The sequence below is a fragment of the Bison bison genome, unplaced genomic scaffold, assembly GCF_000754665.1.
Source record: "Bison bison bison isolate TAMUID 2011002044 unplaced genomic scaffold, Bison_UMD1.0 scf7180017864302, whole genome shotgun sequence".
NCBI classification, from domain to species: Eukaryota; Metazoa; Chordata; class Mammalia; order Artiodactyla; family Bovidae; genus Bison; species Bison bison.
In genome coordinates, this window is record NW_011494874.1 from 7,418,900 (window position 1) to 7,430,244 (window position 11,345).

At 45.2% G+C, this 11,345-nt stretch overlaps 1 protein-coding gene across 1 annotated transcript in view; it reads right to left on the minus strand.

Annotated features, from left to right (window-relative positions):
- AK7 (adenylate kinase 7) overlaps positions 1-11,345 on the minus strand; it is a 68,991-nt gene extending 57,646 nt beyond the window's left edge. The window contains exons 1-2 of the mRNA XM_010851392.1: positions 11,241-11,345; positions 3,422-3,610 (exon numbers count right to left, since the gene is read on the minus strand). Coding sequence (XP_010849694.1) covers positions 3,422-3,610; positions 11,241-11,345 — 294 coding nt within the window. The remainder of the gene's footprint in view (positions 1-3,421; positions 3,611-11,240) is intronic.

Here is an 11,345-nt window from a genome sequence, read left to right on the forward strand (position 1 = left end):
CTGTCCCCCCACCCCCACCACTGTTGCCCCAGCTGAGGAGCAGAAAGCAGAAGCAAAGAAGAATCTGAAGAGTCTGATGATAACATGGGGCCTTGGTCTTTTTGACTAAGCCTCTTTGGTAATACGTCCAATAAAAAGCTGAGCTCTTAAAAATTAGAGAGAGCTGGGTTGAGGATCTCATGACCAAGAGGATATGAGATGCAGTGGTACCAGCAAGGACGTCACCAGCCATCCGGCTCTACAAGGATGAGGTCATTAGCTATTGCGCTTGCCGACCTCCAACACCCCTGAACGGAAATCAGCGGGGAGGTCAGGAAGGAGGCATCTTGTGCTCAGGGAAAAACCAACAGAACAGGCCTTCAGAGAGATAAGTATTTTCAGGAGAAATTTTTATGACCCCATTATCTTGCATGTTCTAATACCTAGAAAAGCACCGAAATCAGTAATGGAGACATCTGCTCCTCGTGACTAGCAGCGACATTTTACTGAGATGTGTTAATTGCACATACTTAATTGCATGTGTTTAATTGCACTTACTCCCCCTTCACTCAAATCACATACATACTGCTTTGACTGTGTGGATCACAACACACTGGAAAATGTTTCAAGAGATGAGAATACCAGACCACCTGACCTGCCTCCTGAGAAACGTGTGCAGGTCAAGAAGCAACAGTTGGAGCCAGACATGGAAAAACAGACTGGTTCAGAATTGGGAAAGGAGTACGTCAAGGCTGTATGTTGTCAGCCCTGCTTATTTCACTTACATGCGGAGTTAAATAAGCCACCTTAATGTCACCTACATTTTTGGAGCAGGTCCTCAGAGCTCTCTGTGTGTTTCTCAGGTTATAGTCGTCAGTAAACCCCAAATAAAACTGAACTCACAGCTCTCACACTCTGAGTAGTATTTTTTTTTTTTCCAGTTAATAGTAGGGAGGCAGAAGCCCACAGCAATACCAGGCTCACAGCTGTGATGGGGGCAAGTGCATGATGAATGGTATAAAGGACACTTGGTTGTCTACAAACATCCATTCCCTCTTCCTCTTTCCCAACAGATCCCGAATTTTGTTAAACTACTCCCCTTCTCAGCCTGTGGGAAATTAACTTCATCCTCTAACTTCAAGTAAGGGCCTTACTGATTCCAGATAAAAGACTGGTTCAGGAACAGGCAAGTGACTCAACTGCAGACAGTGAGTGTGGGGTACTGCTGGAAAGTTCACCCTCCTTTCTATAAGAACTTCTGAAAGTTTTCTTCATCAGGGTGTGGCTGTGTAGGTGTGCAGAACCCTGGAATGCTGCAGCCTTGCTGCCAACCTGAGGAATGAAGTCACCCTCAGAGAAAGACAGAGCCAAGGAAAGGGCTGGAAAAGGGCTACCATCCCTGGATCACACCAGGCCTGAAGCAGGTTCTTCCTTGAGACTACCAGCCACATAAGCTAATGAATGTCCTTACTGAATAAGCCAGTTTACATCACCCCTTTCCCCACTATGACTCGCAACCCCAAATAGTCCAAAGAGATACAGACAGTGAGGCCCCTAACACAAAGCAGGGCAGAGTGGTTTTGTAGAGGAGTGTGAGAGACTTCGTTTGGATATGATGATGTAAAAGTGCTGCTGGACATCTGGGGAGAGGCTACAAAGCAGTTGGATGTGTGCTCAGTCAGCAGGGCTGGGAAAGGATCAGAAAGGCACTGTCTTGAAGCTGAAGCTACAGGACTGGATAAGAGTTAGGAAGAATGCCTGTTAGGAGAGGGGAGGGAGCTCTGGAAAAAAACATTTAAAGAGATGGAGCGGATGCACGTGGGCAGTCAGCCAGGTGCTGCTGCAGGGAAGTGGGGAAGAGAGACCATGGCCAGGATACGTCCTGTGAAGGGGTGCGGGCTGGAGAGTGCAGGAGTGAGGCCTGTGAGGGTGCTGAGCCCTCTCCCAAGCCCAGTGGTGGCAGGGCCAGGGGCAGAGAAGAGGCAGGAGGTGTGTGTGTGTGTGTTTCCCAGTGGGAAGATGTCAGCATATGTGGAGGTAGAGAGAAAGAAGTGGCAAGTGAAGACACAGAAGAGGGCTTCCCTGGTGGTCCAGGGCTTCAGACTCTGCTTTGCAATGCAAGGGACACTGGTCAGATCCCTGGGCAGGAAGAGCCCACATGCCCCGGGGCAACACAGTCTGTGCATCATGGCTACCGAGCCAGCACTCTAGAGCCCAAGAGTCGCAGCTACTCAGCCTGCACACCCAGAGCCTGTGCTCTGCGACAAGAGAAGCCACTGCAAGGAGAAGCCTGAGCAACTAGACAGTAGGCCCCCACTCGCTGCAACTGGAGAAAGCCTGTGCTCAGCAAGGAAGACTCACCACGGCCAAAAATAAAACAAATCAACCTTTAAAAAAAAGAAAGAGCCAGAGAGGGTGAAAAGGGGTTAAGTGGTGAAGTCTCCAAAGTTGGTGGGAGGGGATGCATTCATTCAGTTATGAGTACTTATTAAGGGCCAGTGCTGTCTGTCACCATTCACGGATACACATGAGAATAAATGGGGTGCTATGTCCACATTCAAGGAACAGATAGTCACAGTCAGTGTAATCCACAATAGACACATAACAATGGGGTGTAAAAATTGTAAAAGGATCTAGACAGGCAAAGAGCTCAGAATCTATACTAGGAGTGGGGAATCATGAAGGGCTTCCTGGAAGAGACAACATTCTGTGTTAAAGCATGAAGGATATATAGGGAGGGAAGTGGGAAGCCTATTCCAGGGCTCAGAATGTGCAAAGCTGTCCCTTAGGATCTGGAGAATGGCAGGCAGGGTGATGGGAGAGGTTAGCCTGGGAGGGCTGCCCTCCCTGGAGGTACTTAAATGTCTCAGGATGAGGGTTGTATAGACTCTGTTTTTTAAAGGCAGCATTACTTCTCAATAAGACAGCAATGTAATGGTATGTTGCTCTCCAGTGGCTTATTACCAAAGGAGGTGTCTTTCAAAATAACACCCTTCATGGTCCAGAGTCATGTTAGGGTGAGGCAGGGCAGAATGCATTTTAAACACAGGATAGAGAATTTTATGAGTCTGAAAGTTCAAGTGAGATCCACACCTTCTAACCTTCTAAGAATATCTCATTTATATCATTTAAGTTTTTTGCTGCTTTTTCCTGGAGGGGATGGGGGGAAGGGGTGCTCCCTGCAGCTTGCCAGCCCAGGAATGGAAGCTGTGCCTCCTGCAGAGGAAGCTCAGAGCTTCCTGGACCACCAGGAAGTCCCTGTAGGCAAACCTTTGAAGTGGAGAGATGAGAGGTGTTCGTCTCCATCACAGGGAGACCTGCTCCCTCCCACCTTTCCCACGTTGGCAGGAGAGAGGAGATGAGAAGCAAACACAATGTCAGGGCATTTGAGCAGAGGGTGGTGCTTTCCTTTGTCCCCACTTAGCAGCCCCCCTGGACTTACACAGTAGGTCTCCACAGCAAACTCGGGTCGGGGGATGTCCAGCTTGGAAACTGTGCCCACGATCTGGAACGTGCCTTCCTTCAGTTTGGCCATGGAGGCTTCTGGCATCGCTGATTTATTTTCATCGTCCTCTTCCTCCTCCTCTGTAATTTCTTCAAGTGAAGCCCCGACAACACAGTTAGAAAGAAACTGCAACAAAGAGAAATTTCCTGAACACTAAGAACAGCTCAGAATGGAACCAGTATGAATGATGATTCTAAAAGCTGACCTTTATTGAAGGCTTGATAGTGGTTCCACTTGTGCAAAGCCAGAGCTTTTGACACTGGTATCTCACTGAAACTGGTTTAATTCCCACAAGAATACAGTGAAACGGGTACTATATTATGAGTCCCCATTTTATAGGCAGGGAACTCAGGCTCAGAGAGCTTTAAGAGATCATTAATGACATTTTTAAAATTTTTTAAAAATTTATTTGACTGGGTTAGGATCTTCAGTTGCAGCATGCAGGATCTAGTTCCCTGACCAGGGATAAACTCCAGGGAACCTGCATTGGGAGCACGGAGTCTTAACCACTGGATCACCAGGAAAGTCCCTCATTAAGGATATTATCCTGCACTAGCAAAAGGCGGAGCTGGGCTAAATTCACCATGATGATTTTGTCTAACAGAAATGTAGACACGTGATGGGATCTGCTTAGGGAACTCAAATTTGCTAGTAGCCACATTAATAAAAATAAAAAGAAACAGGTGAATGTAGGTAACGCTTAAATTTTAAAAGAATTTAAGTATGTTTTAACCCAAGGTATCCAAGTTATTATCAGTTTAACATACCAATATAAACATTACTGAGATATTATATATTCTGTATTTCCCACAGGAAGTATTTGAGATTTGATGTGTATTTTACTCTTACAGCACAGATCCATTTAGACTAGACACGTGTAAACATCCAACAACCGCATGTGGCCAGTGGCTATGAATAATGAAAGAGAAGGAGGTTGGCAAAGTTTCTTTTCTTGTGTTTATAAAAGCTATCTTTGTGAGTGGTTTATGCAATGTTCATGAGTTTCATATATAAATAGAACTAATTTTAATTTATAGATTAAACATATAATTCTTAGATTAAACATATGTAAATAATCATGATGATATTACTTCTTGGGAGTAAAAACATTACAAAACCAAATAAACAAAAAGTCCTTCCCCACTTATTTTGATTAAAAAAAACAAAAACAGTCCAAGTTAGTAGGCAAGATGTCAGGTTCAATCTCTTATTGGAACATATTTTCCCCAAATATGACATATATACTTTTGTTTACCTCTCAAACATGCAACTTCAATTTTATTACCCCATTTCACAGACGAGGAGACTGAGGCCCAGCAGTAAGCAATTTGCCCAAGATTGCATGGGGAAGGAGGGGGTATGCCAGATCTTCTGATACGATATTCTAAGTTGCACGGTTGCCACACGGCCCCTTTCCAGACTGGAGAAGGGGCTGGGGTGCATGGTCCAACTGAGGTCAGGAGACATGGTTTCCATGCCTTTTTTTTTTTTTTTTTAATGCTTTATATTTCTACTCCCATGTTGCTTAGTGCAGACAATGCAATTACTTGTAATTTGAGAAATTCAAGTCCTGCTTTGTTTAGGAATAACCAGAAAATTCTGTTATTGATCAGCTTTTGAAAAAATCTCTACAAACTAAAAGTTTTATTATAAAAATATGCTGTTGTAAAAAATAATCAGTGATCAAAATGGGGTAAAGTAAAAGGTTAAATTCTCTTCCCTCCCTCCTTCCTAATTTCAATCATGTCACCTCTATTTTTAAGTACTCCAGTGGCTATCATTGTATTTAGAACATAAACTAAATTCCTGACAAAAGCCCCACAAGTTGTCAGTCTTTATGCTTGACTTTGCTTCACTGGGGCTTCCCTGGTGGCTCAGCTGATAAAGAATCTGCCTGCAATGTGGGAGACCTGGGTTCAATCCCTGGGTTGGGAAGATCCCCTGGAGAAGGGAAAGGCTACCCACTCCAGTATTCTGGCCTGGAGAATTCCGTGGACTGTATAGTCCATGGGGTCGCAAAGAGTCGGACACGACAGTGACTTTCACTTGCTTCATTGAGCTTCCCTGAGACTCAGTGGGTAAAGGATCTGCCTGCAATGCAGGAGACACAGGAGACCCTGGTTTGATCCCTGGGATGGGAAGATCCCCTGGAGGAGGAAATGGCAACCCACTCTAGTATTCTTGCCTGAAAAATCCCAAGGACAGAGGAGCCTGACAGGTGTAGGCCAAAGGGTCACAGAAGAGTTGGACGTGACTAAGCACACACACTTTGTGAATTCACACAGCAAATACTGATGAAGTGCTGGCTTTGTGTGAAGCACTGCTTAGTTGCTGGGCAGGGCCACCTTCTGACTTTCCTCCATAAAATATATTATTAATAAAAATGAAACTTTATGACTGTATTTTTATAAAGACACACAATCTTTGTTGCTAAATTTTAAATTTGCTTCCTTCCAATTTTTTTTTTTTTGCTTCCTTCCAAATTTAAGAGAAATTAAAACATTTTTATGGGCCCCAAAGTCCCATGGGTCCTGGACACGGTGACTGCTGTCCCCTGGGGCCCCTGATTCACTGCACCCTCGCCACTTTGACCTCTGCAACCTTTGCTGTGCCCTGTGGGAGCTAGTTCCTCGGGCTGGACCTTCATTCTGTACATGTCAGATTAAATGTCACCTCTCAAGAGTGCCCTTCATGCAACTCTATTTAAAGCAGCCACCCTCTCCTCCCCAAGTCTACAATTTCTATTCTCTTTCCTGCAGAGTACTTAGTAGGGATTGAAATATCTTGTTTATGTTAAAAATTATTTATTGTCTATTTCCTTCCAGAGAGGAAGGAGCCTCAAGGGCAAAAACTTTGTTGGGTCTTATTAACTGTGAATGCCATTTAGTAGGATGTAATGAATAAATGCAGATGACACCACCCTTGTGGCAGAAAGTGAAGAGGAACTCAAAAGCCTCTTGATGAAAGTGAAAGTGGAGAGTGAAAAAGTTGGCTTAAAGCTCAACATTCAGAAAACGAAGATCATGGCATCCGGTCCCATCACTTCATGGGAAATAGATGGGGAAACAGTGGAAACAGTGTCAGACTTTATTTTTTGGGGCTCCAAAATCACTGCAGATGGTGACTGCAGCCATGAAATTAAAAGACACTTACTCCTTGGAAGGAAAGTTATGACCAACCTAGATAGCACATTCAAAAGCAGAGACCTTACTTTGCAAACAAAGTTCCGTCTAGTCAAGGCTATGGTTTCTCCTGTGGTCATGTATGGATGTGAGAGTTGGACTGTGAAGAAAGCTGAGCGCTGAAGAATTGATGATTTTGAATTGTGGTGTTGGAGAAGACTCTTGAGAGTCCCTTGGACTGCAAGGAGATCTAACCAGTCCATTCTGAAGGAGATCAGCCCTGGGATTTCTTTGGAAGATCAGATCAGATCAGTCGCTCAGTCGTGTCTGACTCTTTGCGACCCCATGAATTGCAGCATGCCAGGCTTCCCTGTCCATCACCAACTTCCAGAGTTCACTGAGACTCACGTCCATCGAGTCAGTGATGCCATCCAGCCACCTCATCCTCTGTCGTCCCCTTCTCCTCCTGCACCCAATCCCTCCCAGCATCAGAGTCTTTTCCAATGAGTCAACTCATCGCATGAGGTGGCCAAAGTACTGGAGTTTCAGCTTTAGCATCATTCCTTCCAAAGGAAGGGCTGATCTCCTTCAGAATGGACTGGTGTCACCGTCTGCAGTGATTTTGGAGCCCCCCAAAATAAAGTCTGACACTGTTTCCCCATCTATTTCCCATGAAGTGATGGGACTGGATGCCATGATCTTCGTTTCCTGAATGTTGAGCTTTAAGCCAACTTTTTCACTCTCCTCTTTCACTTTCATCAAGAGGCTTTTGAGTTCCTCTTCCCTTTTGCCATAACGGTGGTGTCATCTGCATATCTGAGGTTATTGATATTTCTCCCGGCAATCTTGATTCCAGCTTGTGTTTCTTCCAGTCCAGGGTTTCTCATGATGTACTCTGCATATAAGTTAAATAAACAGGGTGACAATATGCAGCCTTGACGTACTCCTTTTCCTATTTGGAACCAGTCTGTTGTTCCATGTCCAGTTCTAACTGTTGCTTCCTGATCTGTATACAGATTTCTCAAGAGGCAGATCAGGTGGTCTGGTATTCCCATCTCTTTCAGAATTTTCCACAGTTTACTGTGATCCACACAGTCAAAGGCTTTGGCATAGTCAATAAAGCAGAAATAGATGTTTTTCTGGAACTCTCTTGCTTTTTCGATGATCCAGTGGATGTTGGCAATTTGATCTCTGGTTCCTCTGCCTTTTCTAAAACCAGCTTGAACATCAGAAAGTTCACAGTTCACATATTGCTGAAGCCTGGCTTGCAGAATTTTGAGCAGTACTTTACTGGCGTGTGAGATGAGTGCAATTGTGCAGTAGTCTGAGCATTCTTTGGCATTGTGTAAAAGTGCAGCACTTTTACAGCATCATCTTTCAGGATTTGGAATAGCTCAACTGGAATTCCATCACCTCCACTAGCTTTGTTCGTAGTGATGCTTTCTAAGGCCCACTTGACTTCACATTCCAGGATATCTGCTTCTAGGTCAGTGGTCACACCATTGTGATTATCTGGGTCGTGAAGATCTTTTTTGTACAGTTCTTCTGTGTATTCTTGCCATCTCTTCTTAATATCTTCTGCTTCTGTTAGGTCCATACCATTTCTGTCCTTTATCGAGCCCATCTTTGCATGAAATGTTCCTTTGGTATCTCTGATTTTCTTGAAGAGATCCCTAGTCTTTCCCATTCTGTTGTTTGCCTCTATTTCTTTGCATTGATCGCTGAGGAAGGCTTTCTTATCTCCTTCTTGCTATTCTTTGAAACTCTGCATTCAGATGTTTATATCTTTCCTTTTCTCCTTTGCTTTTCGCTTCTCTTCTTTTCACAGCTATTTGTAAGGCCTCCCTAGACAGCCATTTTGCTTTTTTGCATTTCTTTTCTATGGGGATGGTCTTGATCCCTGTCTCCTGCACAATGTCACGAACCTCATTCCATAGCTCATCAGGCACTCTATCTATCAGATCTAGGCCCTTAAATCTATTTCTCACTTCCACTGTATAATCATAAGGGATTTGATTTAGGTCATACCTGAACGGTCTACTGGTTTTCCCTACTTTCTTCAATTTAAGTCTGAATTTGGCAATAAGGAGTTCATGGTCTGAGCCACAGTCAGCTCCTGGTTTTGTTTTTGCTGACTGTATAGAGCTTCTCCATCTTTGGCTGCAAAGAATATAATCAATCTGATTTCGGTGTTGACCATCTGGTGATGTCCATGTATAGAGTCCTCTCCTGTGTTGTTGGAAGAGGGTGTTTGTTATGACCAGTGCTTTTTCTTGGCAAAACTCTATTAGTCTTTGCCCTGCTTCATTCTGTATTCCAAGGCCAAATTTGCCTGTTACTCCAGGTGTTTCTTGACTTCCTACTTTTGCATTCCAGTCCCCTATAATGAAAAGGACATCTTTTTTGGGTGTTCTAAAAGGTCTTGTAGGTCTTCATAGAACCGTTCAACTTCAGCTTCTTCAGCATTACTGGTTGGGGCATAGACTTGGATTACTGTGATATGGAATGGTTTGCCTTGGAAACGAACAGAGATCACTCTGTCATTTTTGAGATTGCATCCAAGTACTGCATTTTGGACTCTTTTGTTGACCGTGATGGCTACTCCATTTCTTCTGAGGGATTCCTGTCCGCAGTAGTAGATATAATGGTCATCTGAGTTAAATTCACCCATTCCAGTCCATTTCAGTTCGCTGATTCCTAGAATGTCAACATTCACTCTTGCCATCTCTTGTTTGACCACTTCCAATTTGCCTTGATTCATGGACCTGACATTCCAGGTTCCTATGCAATATTGCTCTTTACAGCATCGGACCTTGCTTCTATCACCAGTCATATCCACAGCTGGGTATTGTTTTTGCTTTGTCTCCATCCCTTCATTCTTTCTGGAGTTATTTCTCCACTGATCTCCAGTAGCATATTGGGCACCTACTGACCTGGGGAGTTTCTCTTTCAGTATCCTATCATTTTGCCTTTTCATACTGTTCATGGGGTTCTCAAGGCAAGAATACCGAAGTGGTTTGCCATTCCCTTCTCCAGTGGGCCACATTCTGTCAGATCTCTCCAGCATGACCGGCCCATCTTGGGTTGCCCCACGGGCATGGCTTAGTTTCATTGAGTTAGACAAGGCTGTGGTCCTAGTGTGATTAGATTGACTAGTTTTGTGTGAGTATGGTTTCAGTGTGTTTGCCCTCTGATGCCCTCTTGCAACACCTACTGTCTTACTTGGGTTTCTCTTACCTTGGGCATGGGGTATCTCTTCACGGCTGCTCCAGCAAAGCCCAGCCATCCCACGCTGAAGGTCAGGAAGGGTGGCGGTGAGGAGATACCCCTTATTCTTTGGAAGGAATGATGCTAAAGCTGAAACTCCAGACTTTGGCCACCTCATGCAAAGAGTTGACTCATTGGAAAAGACTCTGATGCTGGGAGGGATTGGGGGCAGGAGGAGAAGGGGATGACAGAGGATGAGATGGCTGGATGGCATCACTGACTCGATGGACGTGAGTCTCAGTGAACTCTGGGAGTTGGTGATGGACAGGGAGGCCTGGCGTGCTGCGATTCATGGGGTCACAAAGAGTCAGACACGGCTGAGCAACTCAACTGAACTGCACTGAATGAATAAATGAATCCCATCCACCAGAGGTGATAATAGTTAAATGTCCTGTGTATCCTTTGAGACATTTTCTGTATGTAGATTATCTATCTATCTATCTATCTTCTTTGGGCTTTCTAGGTAGCACAGTGGTAAAGATTGTGCCTGCCAATTGCTGGAGACCAGGGTCTGATCCCTGAATTGGGAATATCTGCTACAATAGGAAATGGCAACCCACACCAGTGTTCTTGCCTGGGAAATTCCATGGACAAAGGAGGCTGGCGGGCCCCAGTCCATGGACAGCTGGCCACAACTGAGCACACACACACACACACACACTCATATACACATCTTCTCTATATTTGTATCTTTTTGAAAGATACAAATAATTTCATACTACGGGCTTCTCTGGTGGCCCAGTGGTAAAGCATCCGCCTGCCAATGCAGGAGAGGTATGTCCCATCCCTGGATTGGGAAGATTCCCTGTCGAAGGAAATGGCAACCCACTCCAGTATTCTTGCGAGGGAAATCCCATGGACAGAGGAGCCTGGCGGGCTATACAGTCCATGGGGTCGCAAAAAAACTGGACACGACTTATCAACTGAACAACAAACACAACCCCTATCTTTTTGACGTTTTGTTACTGCATTTGGTTTTGAACTTTATCCGTCACTTTCCTGCTTGAGACTCCTCAGCGGGAGTGGAAAGAGAACCTGGTTAGAAGCCGGAGATCTGAGCCCCCAGCTCGCTAAGTAGTCTTGGGCAAGCCCCCAATTCCTTCTGAGCTTCAGTTTCCGCCCCTAAACAAGGGAGAAACCCGGACTGGACCGGCTGTCTCCAAAACCCTGGTCTTCCAGGTCGGGCGCTGGTCTAGCCTGGAGGCGGACTGGGGAGCCGGGGCACTGCCTGTGTCCCGGACGATGGAGGGTCCCTTAGGGGAGACCCTGAAAAAGTCCGTGGCTAAGGTGCAACCGGGTTTGAGGGCCTGGAGCCGGGACTGGGGGAGCTGGGGGCTGGGGTTCAGCTTTGACCCACCGCCGCTTACCTTCCCGATGTTTCTGCTGCTGTATGAGTCCAGCAGGTTTATAAACACCCTCTGGATCCGGATAGCTTTCTCCGCAGGGGCAGCACTTTCCTCTTCTTCGGCCAT